This window comes from Falco naumanni, chromosome 11 (assembly GCF_017639655.2).
Source record: "Falco naumanni isolate bFalNau1 chromosome 11, bFalNau1.pat, whole genome shotgun sequence".
In the NCBI taxonomy this organism is placed as follows: domain Eukaryota; kingdom Metazoa; phylum Chordata; class Aves; order Falconiformes; family Falconidae; genus Falco; species Falco naumanni.
Window position 1 is genome coordinate 8,310,018 of NC_054064.1, and position 18,766 is coordinate 8,328,783.

Sequence of the window (18,766 nt, forward strand, 5' to 3'; positions counted from 1 at the left end):
GGTTCCTAGCACCTCTTGTGCCATCCACTGACAGAACTATATGAACAGAAATAAATAAGTTGAGTAAACTGTACATTCATCTTAAAGTCATCTCTTAGCTACAAAGTTAAAATGAGCCATTTCTAAGGGCTTTACTTTTCTGGGAAAAAAAAAAAAAGGCACATTAACCAAGGAACTCAGTGTGACTTTCATTTATTGTCATCAGTTTTTCAGAGCAGGGATGAGTTCTGGACCAATCGCTTACACCACTCTGCCTCCAGTAGCACGTCAGCACCATCACGCTGTTCCTCTTTCCGGTAGCAGTGGTGCACATCACAGCTGGGCATATTGCTCGAGTGCAGGCCTCACTCCTGCAGTTTTTGGCACAGACTGGAAAGGAGCATCCATTGCAAGGGCTCAGGCCCCACGGGATCTTGCTGGCTGCTGCAGCAAGTGCCTGCCTTCTGGCAAAAGCAGTGCTGAGGTACTTAACTGTTGTATTGTGGAAGCAGCGACTTCTCTTACAGAATCCAACACACCACAGATTGCCTTTGTCTCTTTCCGTCCCATTACCAGTTAGTATCATCTTCCCAGTTCAACTCCTCTTCTTCACCCCAGCCTGCAGCCTCGGCCTAGAATGACATAAAATTATCAGCACTAAGGCACATGTACTGTACTGAGCACAGCCACAGGAGCCTGTGTGGCTTGTGATGGCAGAGCAGGACATTTATCCAGTATGCTAAAAGCCCCTCATAGGACCAAAAAAGAAGTGCCAGTCTTTGCAGCTTTCTGTCCTAAAGAACTTCTAAATACAAAAGGGAACAGTTTAAAGATAAGAGCAAGCTACTGGGGAGAGTGGGTTGGGTTTTTCCCCCCCACTAAAATTAAAGCAAGAACTGTTTATCCCAAACCCACTTTACATTAAGAACTGGATGCTATAAACTACATTCCTTTCTCCCAGGAAACGGCTGTTGTCCTGCTGTATTCTAACACTGAGTTTGATCTCACCCATCCACTGACAGTCTTGACTGCACTATAGTGTGTGATACTTTTCCTCTGCCTCATGGGGTTGATGTGATGACAGAGTTTATATTCAAATAAACAACTTCAGTTTACATCCAAGGCTCCTCTCCCCATGCTACCTGCTACCCCTGTGCTAGCACTCTTGAGGCTGAATTAGCGAAACAACTTGAAATCAACACCTATTCCCTAATGGAGTTAGGTGTTCAGGTGGTGGTGTTGGGAGTGCTCCCTCCTCTCCTAGGAAACCGCAGCAGTCGCTGCGATGGGGCTACAGGGATTTACCTGCTTACTTGAGAACTCCTAGTTCTCTGAAATGGAGAAATGTTTCTGCTATTCTTTCATGAAAACAAAGCACCCAAAAAGCTTTACTTTGTAATCCAGAGTTCTGGTTTCCTGGTTCTTTATTTACAGTGCTATTAGGTTTTCCCTAAGTCCTGAGCATCCTCTGTGCTTGAAAGCTCTCTTCCATCTGTGTGTGGGGCTGTTTCAACAGACAGAAATTCAACCTTGTTTTACCTCTCTTGACAAAGCAAGACGCTCCCTAACCTCATGGAGGATCCTTGCATCCAGGATACAGCAGCATGAATTAAAAGATGGAGATAAAACTCCTCAGTCAGTGTCTTTAGCAGTGTAGGAGTCCATTCCTTATTTCTTAACACAGCTCCCTTGGTACTGTAGTAACCGCCCACTAAATTACCTGGTGCCTGGTTTAAGATGCATCATTCAAAGCTCAGCATCTTGTATTCACAGGTAAAGACTCAACTGTACAGTTGTATGCTGTTGCTGCTTCCTCAGGTTACCCACCATCTGATTAAGGAGCCAGCTGCTGCTACAACTGTGTTGCGGTATGTACATGCTTTAGGATCCTCTCAAGCGTGCAGTCACTTAAACCCCACTGCCTATAGCCTCTTACCTCAAAAAGATCAGCTGCTGCAAATTTGGATGAAAACAGCACATTCTGGGAGGCACCTTCTCTGCTGGATACTACACCAGAGTGACTGGGAACAACTGCTTCTGTCCTCGCTTCGGGTAAAATCAAGATAGCTGAAGAAGGTTTAATGTCTGGGATCATGTCAGCAAACCAGTCCAGCTCAGGGTCTTGCACAGGTTTCCTTTTCACTTTGATCGTGAATTCTTCTCCTAGGCCAGACTCCAGTGAAGACTTCAACCTTTCCTTAAAGGTTGGTTTTGGCAGCACAGTTTCTCCGAGTTGCTCTGGATGGTCCCACTTGTCATTGCTCCAGCTGTTCCCAGGGCAGGACGTTTTGGGGGGACTCAGTCTGAGGCTTTTGAATTCTTTGCTCAGGTGATGGGTACCTGACAGAGGCCTTGGCATTTCAACTGCATCAGCTTGTGTCACAGTGAGGCAATTTCCTGAGGACAGTTCAGGACTAGGGCTCCTGGGCTCAAAGTCATCCCAAGGCTTCTCATCAACATCATGTTCAGCAAAACGAGGTCCCACACTGCCCCGTGGCTCTCGGGGCTGAATCTGAATGTTCACAGTTTTCTCAGCATCTGTCTCCTCTGGCTCGCTCCAGTCTGGCCACTCCTCTGCTGGCTTTTCAGAGGTAGTCAAAGAGTTCCTGCTGCTCCCTAGTGTATTAATGCTTCCAGGAATTCCATTCAAGGGAGACTGAGTGTCTTGCTCACCTGTGGAAGACAAAGGTGTTACATGTGCCTGAAACTCCTTGACATCATAGGTAGCACCTGGCATGGAAATAAGCCAGTAATGCCAACTGGAAAGATGATTCCGTGCTAAGCTCCTCTTGTTCTAAGAAAGCACAGCCACCTTTCTGCGTGCAAAGGAGGGGTATTAATCTTGAAACTTTGGGGCAATAAAAGCTGACTGCTGATAAGCAACAGGTGGCAGAAAAAAGGCCATGAAAGTAAACTGAGTCAGCTCCTGAGGCCTACCTGTAGATCTAGCGTATCTACCAGGCTGTGGCAGGGGTGAAGAAGCATAGCAGAGAACCTGCTGTAAGGAAACAGAAATTCAAGGCCAGCCAGCAGCCTCTATCAGACTCTCAAATAACTATTCCCTAGGAAGTCAAGGGTCACGCTCTCCTTCCTTCACCATTACCTTCCTTGGTTCAGTGAAGGTTTCAGATCAGTACATGGGGAGAAATGAACATCTTTTCAAGCAACACATTTGTAGAACACTTGATTTCTAAAAAGGAAGAGCCAGGGCTAAGTTTTACCTGTTTTTGAAGCCAGTGGATTGTCTCGTCGCACAGAAAGCTTCTTGACAGGTACATTTCCAGAGACGGGGAACACACTAGAATTGTTCTTCAAGAGCAGGGAGGTTTGATTTCTCTGATTGCTTACAACGTGACTGGGGGAGTCTGCAGGAATAAAAGAAAGGACACCAGGTCCACAAGGTGTGTTGACAGTCTTAGTTGAAACTGCCTGCAGCACTGGAACGTTCTTATTTACAGCGCTGACGAGCAATACTGGATGAAGACTGGCACAGCAATCCTCCAGCTGCACCTCTCAATCTGTATATAACACAACACTCCTCTGTCCCTGCCATCTGCAGCTCTTGCCAGCACAAAGTTCAGGCAACTGTAAATGGTCAGGTTTTGCTGATAGGTTCTTTCAAGAAATACACAATGAACAAACTGATTGTCATCAGAACAGACGCTTCAAAAATGCTGTGTGACACCTGGTTGGATCCAAAATCCCAGCTTCTGTACTGCATGGCATCACCCGTTCCCTGTTACCTGCCTCTCGTACAAAAGCACAGCACTGAGAGTCGCAGCAATTCAGAGGATAAGCAAACTCATGCGAGGGCATGAGCAAAACTGCTTGCAGGAACACAAGCCTCTATCCTGAAGGCTGTGTGACAGCCTCCCTCGTGTCAAGGGACCCCAGTCAAGGCCACGCTCTGAAGCTGCAAAAGGCAGGTTTGTTTCCCTGAGCCAGTGACAGTGGCTTGGCAAGTGCCTAATTCAGTTTGCTTTTGGGAGTTGCAGCGTACCGTCAGTGGTGGCGGCGATTCACCAGCATTGGCCTTGGCTGCACAAAGCCCTGTTGCCACCACCCCAGCACAGCATCCGCTTCCACGTGGCTTACCTGTGCTCCAGTGCTGCGCCTGCCTCGGCTGTGGCATTGGAAAGGTCTGCCCTTAATGACAGAACCCACCCCCACCCCAGAGCATCCTCAATAGAAGGTACATCCTTTTAGGGGCTTAAGCAAACAGCTTATTAAGCCTCACACGTTCAGCCTCTAGCACTTTTTTGCAGGCTGTCACTCGCTAGTGAGGACAAAAGTGGTCTTTTTGTTGTTTGTCAGCAGTTAATCATGTCTAATTTTAAATATATTCTGAAAAATAAATCTGGCCTTGGCATGCAATCCAAAGGGTTTTATTTACTATAGTCTACTAAAATAATGTAAAGAAAAATAATGCAATGAGCCATCCACAGATTTTAATAAAGGGTGGCAGCTGTCAGTACACACATAATCAGGAAGAAAACATTGATACTTAAATTGATCTCACTTGGTATCTATATATCTAAAGTAGAGCAAATGCAGATTCTTCCCTCCAGTTATAAGCATTCTTAGTTTCAATATCCAGAAAAACTTTCCCATAGTACACTTGGTTCCAAGTTATCTAGCAGGTGCAGGGACTACTGTCTTCATCTGGATTAGCTGAAAAGCCTCCTGAGAGCTGAGAAAATAGGGAAGTTCGTATTCTTTTTCCAATCTATGAATAGAAATTAGGGGAAGAGGATGAGATTTACTATTTTTAAAAACATGAGGAACAGAGGGAACATTAAACAACTATCTGGATAAGTACATAAGTCCTTTAGAAGGACAGTACGATTTTCCACCAGACATACACATTTAACAATCTTTGCTTACAGAGATTCTTAAATGAAGAAGAGATTTAAATTTTTCCCCATGTATTTCCTACATGTAAAATATTTTTATAAAACTTTTCTTCTAGTATCAATTCTGTATCTGCTAACAGCAGCTAATTTAGAATTGAAGGTTAGCTGCACATTAGCTTTTTTGTCAATTAACCTGTCAACAGCAACACATTAATCATCCAAGAGGTTCTGCCTATGTTGCTTGGACAGAAGGGGCAAGAATCCCGAGAGCACTCTGACCATATCATTTACCTTCTGGGGAGAGATCAGCAGTCTTCATGAAGCTTGGTGCGGAGCTTTTGAAAATCTTTGTCCTTTCTCCACCTACAACTACTTCAGGCCCAAGCAGGGAGACGAGAACTGCTAAGCTGTGCAGCGTTATCGCAACAATAGAGTCACTGGTATCCCGAAGGCCCAGCAATACCTATGCAAAGAACACAATCATGTTACCAAGGGCAGAAAATTTTGCTTTTTCACTTCTTTCCCCTTGAAATGTTGTATTGCAGCACATTTCATTTCTATGATCTCCCGCAACTCTCAGTGGGTACTGGATGTTACTTTGTAGCATCAAAATCAGCCTTCCAGTTTGTGCTGCAAGCTAAAGAGGGTGGCTGATCCTAGTGCCTGGGGAGCGCTGGACCATAACGCCAGGGCACCCTGAGCTTAGACCAGTCACTCCTCCATTCTTGACAGCTGTGGTGTGAAACAAACAGTCTCTTGTGACAGGTATCAGCCCAAGTGGTGTGCATGATGGCATCAGGTTTAACAAAACCAGAACTCCAGATGAGGATGGGGTGTGAGGGTTAGGGCTTGCACAGAACGGAGGTTACAAACTGTTTGTGGCCAGTGCTCTGAGATCCTAACTTTAAGCTAAGAACCAACCCAAACAGTAGAAATCCCATATTCTAGGATATACCGCATATTGTTTTCCTGTCCTTAACCTGTGGCAGTATGATGTTTTTCAACTCTTCCCGAGAGAACAGTTCTGCGTAGGCATGAATGTGAGACAGCAACACCATTCGGACGTGCTCCTCGTGAACCTCAAATAGCTTCAGCAGCACCGGAATGACGTGCGTCTGGAACAAGGCTGGCGACAGGAGGCAGCTGGTCTGGCTTTCTCCAGTTTGCTCTAGGGAAGAGAGGTGAAGATGGGAAAAGGCTGCTCAACAAGACAGCTCACCCAAAAGCTACTCAACAGGAAACCGTCACAGCTGAGATTTACAGTGTCACCCCACTGCCAGGTCTGATTCTTTGTCACCTGCCAACACAGCCTGCTTGGGATGTCAGAGACGGGAGGGAGGAGAGGCAGCACTGCCACTGTCCATTACTCAACAGCAACAGCTTTGAACACCAAAGGGTCCAACAGCCTCAAGGCGGGTATTGCTTGGCTGAAACACCAGTAGCTATTTAGGAAGAACTTTGAGAGAAGGGAGGCAAACAGCAGGGACAGAGATGGCTGGGGATCCAGCAAGACAGGCTGAGCACCTCTTACAGAGGGAAGGAGGAGAGACTGAGCACTCTTTACAAAAGAATGAGTGCAGTGGTAGAAGACAAAAGGGCAAGCAGGGCAGGGGAAAAGCGAGACGAGGGATATACAGTGAGTCACTGGGAAAGGCTGGGGTGGGAGGGTAGGGTGACACATAAACCTGGGAAAGAGCCCAGGCGATTCCTAGTTCTCCCAGAGCAGTGGAAAGTACTGCAAAGGGAGAAGCACATCTAACTCCCTTTTACTGCATGTTACAGTATTTGTTCTGGTTAAATAAACAACACTACTCCCTTGATTCAATGCAATGACCACTCTGAGTTCATCCCAAACTTGTCAGTAATAATTGTGAGGAGAGAAGGTATTTAAAGGTCACCTTTCTTTGGCCCCAGCAGATGAGGAAGAAAACTCTTGACAGCTACAGGTTCTGCAAACACGAGCTGATTGAGTAGAAGAGGCACCAGCCGCGATGCTATCAGCTCCTCTGACAAGCCGGCCACCCTGTCCAGCAGGAATCTGTGTTCCAACAGAGAGCAGTTAGTAACAAGGCAGCCTTCCATGCATTTGCAACTGTTCCCCTTCATACCGGTTTCCCCTCTTTCTGTGAATGCCTTCTTTCCTGTCTGTCTGTCGCAGCCCCTCCTCACGCTGTGTGCGCTCAGCCTAGCAGGACAAGGCTCTGCTGCTGCCCGAGGCTTTCGGGCAAAGGTAACGCAGAACAGGAGCCACACAGTCATGAGCACATCCAGGAGCACCACCGCACCTGCAGATGGCACATGAAGACCGTGGCATCAAACTGTCTCTGAGCTGGTATCTCCCATGAAGTGCTACAGCAACAAAACTGCAGGAAAGAGCTGTCCTCTTGCCCCACAACCCGGTGCATCGAAAATGAATTTTCCTACTGCTTGAGAAAAGGCTGTTCTACTCGCCACACAAGGGAAGTTCCCTGGGCAAAAAGGGAATCCCATTTTGAAGCCATTTCCATCTAACATTTTAGAGGTGGCCGACAGAGCATGGGTTGGTTTGGTTTATTTTTTAACTCCCAGAGTTTGATTTCGTGCAACTGCTCTTCCCTGTAGGATTTTCATTTTAAAAATGACAGTAACAGGTATGGCTTTTCTCTAGGCTTGGAGGAGACTAAGGGCAATAATGCACATGCTGTGAAAGCCTCTCAGCCTAATAAAGGGGCAACACTGTCTTATCTTTAAGTGAAGTATTCATTCCCTCCCTCAGGAACACTGCTGTTACAGAGACAGTGGGAACAATTCTGAATGCTGCTGCTGAGATCCCCTTTCCCCTCTTATTTCCTCAACTCTGTGTCAAGCTAGTGAAATCAAACTCGTATTACAACCAATGGTGACCCACAGCAGTATAAAACAGGCCGGAACAGAGCTCTGTAAGAACATCCAGGCTCTTTTATGGCTTCTCCCTCTTTTAGGCCCGGATAATGCCATGACTACATGGAAGCTTCCCTTACAGAACACTTCTTGGGGGCCATGACAATAGGTTTTCCTGCAGATGCTGCACTACTGCAGTCAAGACATCTGCTACAGACAGCAGCTTTACCCACACAGGGCTGGTTCCACAAGAGTAACTCACCCAACATGTTTTATTGAAAAAACTCTCAGCAGTTTAGAAGATCTGCCTAAATGGAAAAAAATTTCAGCCTCAACAGGTGCTTGGGGCTAGATTTCCTTTTTCTCCAAACCCACATCTAAAATAAAACTACTTCTAAGAATGAGGCAAGGGAAAGACTATTTTTTCCAACACGTTAATAGGTCTCTGATAATTCAGAGTATTTTGCAACTGGGCAAGCAGATAGCTCTTGTGTAAAAAAACAGGACCCCGGCACTGCTCCAGTGAGGAACTGTTCACCAAAGCTCAAGCTGCTGTTATAGGCCATGCTCCCACCTCTACTGCAATACTACAGCACGTGAAAGGCTTTTCAAATAATTCCTGCTTAGCTGTGGTGCAGTGGGAGGGGGAAGAGAACCTGAGTAATTTAACTTCTGTTCATAACAGCAGCATTATGCCCCACAAAGTGCATTAACTCAATTAGAATGTGGATAATAGAAAAATTCTTTCCTTTTCATAACCCTGTGCTCCTGGGAAAGCTTCTGTTCTTGGCCCTGCAGGAGCTCAACCCAGCTGCTAGCAAGCAGACAGGATTCAGAAAAGCATACCTGAAGTGACACATGTCACCACAGTCCGGTTTCTGACTGATTCTTCAGCGACAGCAATTGGTCTGTAGCAGGTACAGACACCGCTGCCCACACAGCGTCACTCTGGAGGCTGGTGAGTGTGTGAATGAGGCAGAGCCCAGCAGGTACTACTCCTCCTGAGTGCCAAACCACTCACAAGAAAATGGGAAAGGAAGGAGTGAAATTTCCTCTTTGATGCGATCACTACTTTGGCTGTAGTGCCCAAAATACTACAGAGCAAACAGTGTTCCGCTAAAGCAATCGTAGCCTGCCGCCTGAGGAACTACCTCTCTGGCCACTAGCCTTCCCAGGTGCCCCCACAGTCCCGTTTGGCAGAAGTATTTCTGAAATAAGAAGCTTCCAGATTATACTTTCTTCACTTACTTGAAAAATTCAGTTTTTTCCTCCTCAGACTTTAGTGTTAAGGTCTTCAGAAAATTCACAACTTCCAGAAAATCATTCCTAAGCACAAAAACGTATGCTATCAAACTGTGATCCTTATTGATTCTTAAACCACCCACAACTAAGAGATTGCAAATTCCTGCCTTTATTTAGCAGAGAGAACTAGACAGAGGGAAACAAGTCAAACACTGGCAGACCAAGAACAGCCAGTGTGGAGGTGTGACCACTTCCTCATGCAGTGCCAGAGGAAGACCCCAGGCAACGTGGCATCAGCCACCTCTCACCACCTTACCAGGGCAATGAGGAGAACAAAGTGCTGCCCTACACTAATGCCACCACCCAGAAAAGCACTCAGGTGACAGCAGACGCAGCTCTGTGGGCATTGTCTTGCAGCCTGCTTTGCTCCAATGGTATCACTAATGATTTTATTTTCTAGAGTATTTCCTACCACCTCCCACGAGCAGGGGGAGATCCAGCTGACTGGGTGTGACTAAGGGAAACGCTTCTGTCAGCACTGCCAGCTCAGCACCTCATTTGGAAGGCTGATCATGCTTGCTTAATTTTATGAGTCTCTTTGTCAAAGATCCCTGTAAGAGGCAGGGAGTCTGCACTTCCCATCTGATAAGTAACACAGTTGCAACACAGAAATAAGCGGTATCAAGACATACCAAGAGAGGCAGGATATTCCTTTCCTTACCTGAAGAACTCGTGAGACAGTAAGCTGGACAGTGGTGGACGACACTTTGGATCTGGATTTAGTAGTGTACAGTGCAAGGTTTGCTGAAAGCTGGAGAGAATGTCCGCTGAAACTGAAAGCCAGAGCGCCTACAGTTAGACTTCTCTCTCAACACCAAACAAGCTATGTTCAGGAGTCCTCCACCCTCCCCAAAACTTAATTTTTAGCTCTGTTAAACAACAAAATTGCTCATAACTGTCCCTAAAGGAAGGGAAAACAGCATTTCCATTTCTCTTCATAAGCTGCTTGGCTGTTGGGGCACCAAGGAGTGCTACTGTCCTTCCAAGAAGCTTCCTGCTCCCTCTCTGCTAGAAGGCAGGAGACCTGCTCAGCCACGGAACACAGCACCCACGCACCTGCACCCATAACCCCTGATGAAGCGGCTGGTGGGGCAGGACTGAGCGAACCCCTGACAGCGCAGATTTGGGAGTGCTTGGGTTACCCGGGCTGGTGACCTCCAGCCACATCTGACAATGTTCAAATGCAGGAAAAAGGGAATACAGAGGAGCTGGTTTGCATTTTAACTTGGCAAACGTGAAGGACAATGGCCACTGAACCTGTAGCACGTCTGCCAGCTGCAACAAAAGGCAAACAGCTCAACGCGCACAAAGAAGCTGCAGAGGCCTGTCAATAGCAAAATAAACGTGTCATTCCTCACCCTGATCATTTAGGACTGTCAGGAGATTTTCAACTGTTGTTCCAAATGCATAGGCATCCCTCGCGTGTCCGTAGCTGTTGGGCAGAATTTTGAAATCTGCAGACTGAAAATAAAACCAAAAACATCGGCAAAGCAGGAGTTTATGAAATACCTGGTAGTCTCCATGAGTCTCTGTTCCCGCCCTATACACTCTCCAATTCTTTTCATAGCCTGAAAGCTCCACTAAGTACCCTACAAATAGAATATTATGCTAAAAAAACCCTCCACCAGGGACTTTATAACCCAAAGGAGCAACTACATCATGATGAAACAATTCCCTGATGAATGCATGCAGCAACTGCAGGTCAACAGCTGTCAGCATTTCTATGGAAACAGGTGATAATTAGAGAGAGAAGGAACACTCCTTTAGCATAAACAACTCAGAGGATGCTTAATGTCTAGGAGGTGACTAACAAGTGAGAAAAAGGCTGTTACGAGAGCTACACAACCATGTGACCACAGCGATCTGGGCAATCTCAGCAACTACTCTGTAATTTTCGCAAAGCTTTAGTGATTTTGAAGCATTAAAGCTGCACCACAAAGCGTTTGAAAAATAGTATGAGAACCTGCTGTCCCATCGTTCCTCATTCAGAATTTCAGTTCCCTGTGCCCAGCACCATTCCCAAACCAGGGATGGGACAGAAGGGGGCAAAAAGGAAGAGAGTGAACTTCAGATATTACCCACTTCCTCCCATTCAGGCATAAGAAAACAAATCATGTGAATGAAAATTTATTTCCTGAACATCACACTTTTGTTGCCAGCACAAGGTTCCTCCAGCAAGTGACGTTACTCACCATCTCCTCACAAGGGATGCATGACTGGTCTCGCACCGACTTAACATGACAGAGGAACTGGAAGGAGAAGAAGGGAGACATAAACTGCCTCAATGGCTTATCTGTGCCAATCAGCCTGAGCAGACTCTCCTCGCCGGCCAGGGCCGAGCGTGTGGCAGGAGTTCCCTTTAGCTGGCACCCAGGGCAAGCTGCACTTTGCTTTGCCCAGAGGGGGAAGCAACAAACGGGCCAGGTGTGAAGCACCAAGCTGACAAAAAGCAACTTCAGGGCATCACAGCCAGCTCATCCCTTGTAGTCCTCCATCCTATCATCCCGCATGATCTATCTGGACAGGGAAAGGATTTCATGAGCTTTATCAGTCCGGTTTTACTGCTGTGCTCTTTGCATTGTTGTGCACCACCACACACACCAGTTGCATGTCTGCCTGATCCCTTCTGAAAGGTGATACACACCAGGGACACTCAGTACAGTTCATGAAGGATTTGTAGATCCTCCGCGAGAAAAGGCAGTATGTATTTACGACACAGTGCCAGGCTGCAGCAATGACTCTGCACAGCATGCAGCAGAAACCAAACCAGGAATTTTTCTGCTAATACCAGTAACAAGCAAAGATGCCAGCAGCAGAAGCAAAGGAATCATTTACATTATTTTCTTGATTCATTTCAATCTGGATCTTCCTGTGTCACACTAAAGCTGTTTTTTTTTTTTCAAGTTTGTATTTAAATCAGTCCAAGGAAGCAAAGATTTCTCCCTCTCTTCAGTCTTAACCGACCCTCCAGCCAGCAGTCTCCCTTAGCAAAGCAGCTGCCTTTTGCCTAATGGGGAGTTAGCTTCTGTCTGTGTAGACACTGTAGTGTACAGTCACGGCATCCTTACAGCACAGATTCAGATCAGAGCTGGAAGTGAGCCAACACACTTAACAGTAAATTCAGATAACTAGAAGGACTTGGGCATTCACATCCACAGATGGCCAGCTGCAGCAGGCCATGAGCCTGCACTCCGCTTGGCACTTACCTCTGGGGTGGCTTCATTGAAGTTACAGACGGTTTCCATTCCTCCCAGCTTCCAGTGCCCATCCTCACTTACAAACACGGATGATAAACAGACATTGTTATGCGTTAGGTTTCCCTAAAACATAAAGAAAAAAAAGAAAAGGATAACAGACTTGGGTATAGGTGAAGACCTAAAATCTTAATCAGCGTTAATTAGGTGCTGTGAGGAGCTGAGGAAAAGCTGTGAAAAAGCACACAATTCTAAAGGCCTTTCGGGATGCTGGCGACTAGCAGGTATCAGGCAGAAGGGCTGGGGTTTTAGAGCAGACAAAGCTCTAATTGTCACAGCCCTTGCAGTGTTACCTTGCAGTAAATCCAGAGGAGACCTCCGACTATGAACACAAGGCCCAAAAGCTACAGTCTGAGCTGGGATTGAACTGCAGTCCTGGGCAAACACACAGTGCCAAAACGGGAGCAGTGACACCAATCTCTGACACGTGGCAAGAGCTGTAAATAAATGCCACGGCCAAGCAATCCCATTTCCCCAAAGTAAGCAGCACTACAAGCAGATGTCACTTCATGAATGGAGAACTGCTCCCTTACTTCAAAAACCCACAGCGTTTTCAGTTACCTTTCCTCCTACAAAGCAGCCAATGATTTTAGCAATTTCAGCCTAAAAGAACTGTGGGGTGAGTGTCTGTGAGGAATCATGAATGAGACTGTCATCCAGGCAAGCCCAGGTACAGCGCTCTCCTGTCACATTTCATCTGGCTCCCACCAAAGCCCGATAACTATTGCCAGTGATACCCACCCTGTCATGGAGGAAGATGAGCGCCAGCAACACATCGTAGATCCCTGCACAGACTTCTGCGGAAGAGAGCGTCTCCAGGACCATCTCCAAAGGCTTCACACGTTCAGTAACCAGGTGGATCCCATTTGCTTCCACAGTGCAAGAGAGGAAGCGCAGAAGGCAAGGGTGGCGCAAGGTTTTCAGGTGCTTCCAGAAACAAAGATGTGCGTTAAATCTCCTCCAAGGCATCTCTTTTGGCTGCAGAGCTTAGCCTTGTACTTTTAGCCAAGTTTTTGGCTTGAATTTAGACAGCCCATCCCTGCTCCTCACCAAGCACTGGGCACACTCACTCATTGCAAAACTTCTTATAATACATCTAGATACAAAGTCTTACACAGAATACACATAGTATTTTGGGTAGGATCCACCTCCCTGACTTCTGCCTGCAGGAAGAGACCAGTACTTTGCACAGTAATGCAGGTATCGCTACCTGAACATCACTGCCTGCCGCCACTCGCGCCACGTGGCGCACGATGAGTTTCGCAGCTGCTGACACCCCCTTCTTCCCCCCTGCACGGCAGCCAGGGTCAACTTCCACCTTTTCTCCTGCCCTTACTCCCCAAGGGTTTGACCCTCATTAACTGATTCCTACCCTGCCAAGAAAAAGGAGGGACAGCTCTGACAAGTCTGTCCCAGGCACGCTCTCTACGGTACCTTGGCAGCTTTATTAACTTTATCTTCATTCTCTCGCTTGTAGACAAAAACCGAAGCGAGTTTGCCATCTTGTAGCACAGCCGGATAAATCGTGTGTCCAGTTGGCAGCGTGAAGGATGGCTCTTCTAGTGCGTAGCTCTTTAAAGCACTGTTCTCCGAGCCCATCACTTGCAGAGTTTGGCCGTTGCAGAGCTTCCCCCTTGATGACAAACAGGCCTTTGGGTGAAGGATTATTTTTTCCAGCAGGTGCTGTACAGTTCTCCTTCAGAGCATTTTCTGCAAAACATGGAACAGCCATGAAGAACCTTCAAAAAATCCCCATTATTTCTTTTGTAAAGGAAACCAAATGTCCACAAAAGGGTTCAGATCAACAGGCGAGCAGCATTCCAGCTGTGGATCTAGGAGTGTGCTGGTATCTGTGTCGGCATCACCATCGGTCATCACCAGTTCCGACACACAGAGGAACAAACAGTACAGCATCCACAGTTAGTCTTTGACTGGCTACCAAACCGAGAATCCACCAAAACCGGGATCCACCAATACCCCCAGTCATGCAGACACCTACTCCAGAGGTTTAATTCCAATTCAGCACGGTCAGCAGTTCGGAACCGTGACTGCCACCACCTCAGGGCACAAGGAGCCCCTGGCCTTCGTAAAAACAGCCATTCCTGTTCCACAAGCCGCAGAGGATTTCAGTGAAGCTACAGTCAGGTAACCTCCGCCAGCGGCATGCTTCCCCATCACCACCCCCCGACTGCCTTCTCTCCATCTGACAAATACTCCATCTGCCTGCCAACTCTTCCTCCCACAGCCTCTGTCAGGAAGAGACCGACACGGACTTTTGTGCTGCTTCCTCACACACAAAACTGATAAAACAAACATGCTGATTGCAGAGGCTCTTCTAGAAAACACTGACAGAGCATACATATGCTCTGGGATCAGGCTTGTGATCACAGGCTAAGGGTGAGACCCAGAATATCGGTCTGTATACAGAAGTTAGCGAACGATCTTTAGTAATGAAAGAAGGAGAGTGCAAAACCTCAGGTTTTAGGAAAAGTGGGGAAAAGAACTGCCCACCCCCCAAGTGTGGTTTTGCAACTGGAGAACTGCTTTATGATGGTTGTTTCCAGCCATGACCTGGGGCTTCAGGAGGGCAATGACATGGGATTTGAGGGAAAAGACACGGGAATCTCAGCTCCCTGACAGGGCTGCTCCAGCAAAGCTGTGGTTCTGCTCCTTGCTGGTGTCTCTAGTTCATGCCCTCCAGGACCTCCAAGGTCAGCGGCGCTGGGGCCTTTCAGAAGGACAGCTGGTCTGTTAACAGTGTCCTGGCTTCTTTTTACAGCCTCAATTAAGAATTAGTTAGCTAAATGATTGCCCAACACTTTCCCCAAAGTATCCTATATTTAAATGTGTTATGATCTGATGTTTTTATTAAATGTAAAGATGCCAACTGCACAACCCACTAGTCAACAAGAGCACCCAGAAGGAGCAGAATGCTCCCTTTCTAACAGGCTTCATACAAATCCTTGCTCACGCATCATTTAATTGCCTTTGTTAGCTAACTCTTCTGTAACAAACAAGTAGCTACAACTCCAGATGTGCTTCTCGCTAGGGGGAATGAACCCTATGAACACATTAGATACGGGAACCAGGACACCTTACAGCTCTTAACTCGGATGCGAACAGACCTTAACCCTCCAGAGCATACCAAGTGAGTGCACAATAACCACCACAGCTTGAAATTATGTTGTTTTTTTTAAAAAAAATTAAGCTTCTGTGTCCTGATCCACCTAAAATCTAACACTGAATTAACCACAGAACATGCAACCTCCTATCATTCTCTCCCCTCTAGTGTCAGGGATGGATCTGCACCTTTTTAATGCCAATTCCTTTAACGTGACCTTTAAGAAATAAAGGGAAAGCCATGGAAATTTGAACTGCAGCTTCCCAGCACTACACAGAGGGGCCAACAGGTGAAAAGGAAACATGATGCAGCAGTTACACGTTTCTAAAAAGGACTTTTCTTGTAAACTCCTTGGCACAGAAGGCCTCACACTGCCCCGAGATGGACGGGCTTCCCCTCCAGCCGGCCCATGGAAGCTCTGCCCTGGCTCACCCCAAGTTAACGTTCCACCCATGTGCATTGGCACCGGCTGCTCCTCTTGGGCACAGCTGAGTGCATTTATCTGTATCCTCTGCACCTTCCAGCTTTGCTTTGTTTGCTAGCTCGACTTTAATGATTTTTCAGTCAGACTGTGCATATGACAGCTGAAAGTCTCTGCGGTGACCCAGTGTCTCCCACTCCTCCAAATACATATGGACGTACGTATTCATTCACCGGTTACAAATTCGGCTTCAGAGATGCCTGCAGTTCAGAAATATTGTAACCTCAGCTTCATTGAAATAACTGCGATCTACTTGAGTGCCACTGTATGACAGCCAGCTCCAAACAAACGTCCCCGACTCCAGGTAACCGCCTCTCAGGAGCTCTCAGGACCAGCAGCTGAGCGCCTTAAGTGAGCAGCTTTGAATAACCGAGCGGCCATAACAGCCGGTGGAACCACGAGCCGTACTTTTCAGGAGCGTGTCAGCTTCACAAAACTACCTCTTGGTTTCTTTTCTTTTTCACGGCACCCCAAGACATGTCAGCTATTGAAACTCCAGCAGGCAAAAGCATTTGCAAAGGTGTATGCCTTAGGTGTATGTTTTAGGTGGCTGCCCACTTTACAACATTTTAATATCTTATTTCCAATAAACTGTAAACACACAGTGCACCGTGAGATGGAGAGGAGCCCAGCAGAGAAAGCCAGAGGGACTGGTAGTTAAGAACAATTTGGGTTTGCTACCATAAACGGCATTAAGTGTTGGAATTTCAATTTAGCTTCTTTGTGGAGCGATAACACTCTACGTGCAAGGCAGCCACATGAAACACGTACGCTAAGCCCCACCACTCCACAGCTAAGAGCGAGGCAGCTCCCAGCTTTCCGCTGGCCCTGCCACCCCCCATGCCGGCAGAGCCTCCTGGAAGCCGCTGTCAGGGGCAATGGCAGCTGTGCTCCCCCAAAATGGGGTTTCCCAGCACCCGTCGGCCGGGCACCTTGCAGGGGCAGCGCCGGGCACGCAGGTAGGCGGGCAGCAGCAGGCAACCGCCGCTCCGGGCCGGGAACCGCGGTGCTGTGGCACCTTCCGCAGGGCAGCAGGCGGGGGCACGGAGCACGGGTTAACGCGGGGAGCCCCGAGAAGCACCGGCTGCCGGGAGCCACCGGCTGCGCCAGGCACGCAGCTCAGCGCCAGGCACCAACGCGGCACCGGCTGCCCCGGCCCCAGCCCCGGGGCGGGCACCCGCGCCCAGGGAGGCCGCAGCCCACCGGGCTGGCAGCACCCGGCCCGAGCCAGGCCCCGGACACCGCCGCGGCCCAGGCCCGGAGGGGCGCAGCGCCCCGGCCCTGCGGCGCCAACGTCCCGCAGCCGGGCGCCGGCAGCGCCCTGCCCAGCTCCCCGGGGCCGCCAGGGCTGAGGTGCGGAGGCCCCCGCCGCCCCGCTCCCAGCCCCGCCAGCCGCCCGGTGACGGCCGCCATAAGCCCCCCGCCACTTGCCACCGCCCGCCTCCGCCATCAGTGCCCGCCGCCCCCCGGGAAGGCCGGCGCCCACCTGCTCCCCGCCGGCCCGGGCAGGGGGTGCCGCCTCGGCCCCGCCGGCCGCTCCCTCCCTCACGGCGCGGCCGCCCGCTCCCGCTTCCGGCACCGGCGATGGGCGGGACGGGGCACCGCCCCCTGCCTCGCGCGCCCCCTGGCGGCCGGCGGGCGCTGTGCTGCCTGAGGGGCGCGGCCGGCCGAGCGGCGCCGGCCGCCATTTTGGCTGTGGGCGAGTCTCCTCACGGCCCGCCCTCGGCGCCGCGCCCCGGCCCTCGGGGATGGCGGCCGGGCACCGCGCGGACCGCAGCCCTCCTCTGTGCGGGGGGCCGCCCGGCCGCCCCCTTTCCGCCCCTGGGCGCCTCAGGCGCGGGGGCCAGGCCGGCCCCTCACCTCAGCCTCGGTGGCGGCGTGGAAACGAGCCGTGCCGCCCCTGAGTTATGGCCTCCCTCCCTCCTTCCCTCCCTCCCTCCAGCACAGCGCGGCCCCCTGTCCCCCGGCTGCGCGCAGTGCCTGGGGCAGGCTCCCCGCACCCCTGTCGTGGGGCACCTGGCCGTGCCGCCCCATCCAGCCCCGACACGGGGCGAGCGGTGAGGCCGGGGGTCCGTCCAACGCTGCCCCACCATCGCCACGCTGAGGTGACATGTGCTGAGGTGACATGTGGCTCATAAGGCCACCTATTGAAATGCCGTTAAAACTAATTGCTCTCTGCACTGCAGAGTAAAGTGACTCCGGGGAGAGATTTCATGTGAGTATTTTGGACAGCGGAACGAATGTTGAAAGGAATTACTACAGTGCGGTGGGAGGTCTGGGCTTTTCACACGCTATTTTCATATCGCCAGTGTTATTCCAGTTTCATGCAGCGCCAGGGCGTTAGGATGTGGTTTGCTCAATCATTTTGAACCGAACACTTTGCGTGAGCAGGGTGCAGCAGCACACCCCATACCCGCGGCCTTGTCTAGACAAAGATTTAATAGCAATGGCAGCGTGTTTAACAAAGGTGGTCTAAGCCGTGCTAACTCCTTGGTTTTCTTTAGTGACTAAACACCCACCAGTTTAGCCTGCATTAAATTCTGTGCCATCAAATGTCACGTGAACTTTGTAGAGCGTATTCTTTAGCGATATGCTTTCTCCCTGCTTTCTAGCAAAGCCTCCCAGTCCCTGCCCAGTGCAGGTACTCCCAGAGACACAGGGCTGCTGGCCAGCGGCTTGTTGAGGCTGGAGTCCCTTCAGCACAACAAAATGACACGTATCTGGACAGAAAAAGGGATCCTCTCAGATGCACATGCAAACTCCATTCAGTTGAGCCTCATGGTCTCTTTAAGCAAGAAAAAAGGAAGGCTTTCTTCTACATCTGCACACGGTGAGTTCTGTAAGCTGGCACGTCAGGGTTAACAAAGGGGAAGAGTGCCAGGAGTTAACTTTTTAAAAGAAAAGTCCGCTGCTCTGG

General features: G+C 49.2%; 1 protein-coding gene across 1 annotated transcript; it reads right to left on the reverse strand.

The window, feature by feature from the left end:
* Positions 1–176: 176 nt before the first annotated feature.
* SCYL3 (SCY1 like pseudokinase 3) lies at positions 177–17,449 on the reverse strand. The gene is made up of 14 exons (XM_040609995.1): positions 17,336–17,449; positions 13,682–13,957; positions 12,989–13,174; positions 12,200–12,313; positions 11,186–11,242; positions 10,352–10,454; positions 9,655–9,766; positions 8,940–9,017; positions 6,731–6,870; positions 5,813–6,000; positions 5,124–5,295; positions 3,201–3,344; positions 1,916–2,652; positions 177–611 (listed from the first exon to the last, which is right to left on the reverse strand). The coding sequence occupies exons 2-14, from the start codon at positions 13,844–13,846 to the stop codon at positions 549–551; spliced, it is 2,259 nt and encodes a 752-aa protein (XP_040465929.1). The 5' UTR covers positions 13,847–13,957; positions 17,336–17,449; the 3' UTR covers positions 177–548.
* Positions 17,450–18,766: the final 1,317 nt, after the last annotated feature.

Coding starts and splice junctions, on each gene's coding strand:
- SCYL3 (XM_040609995.1), bottom strand. CDS start 13,846: ATGGGCTCGGAGAACAGTGCTTTAAAGAGCTACGCACTAGAAGAGCCA. Junction 9,767..10,351: donor GACAGTCCTAAATGATCAGG/GTGAGGAATGAC, acceptor TCTGGCTTTCAG/TTTCAGCGGACATTCTCTCC. Junction 3,345..5,123: donor TGCTGATCTCTCCCCAGAAG/GTAAATGATATG, acceptor TTATTCCTGCAG/ACTCCCCCAGTCACGTTGTA.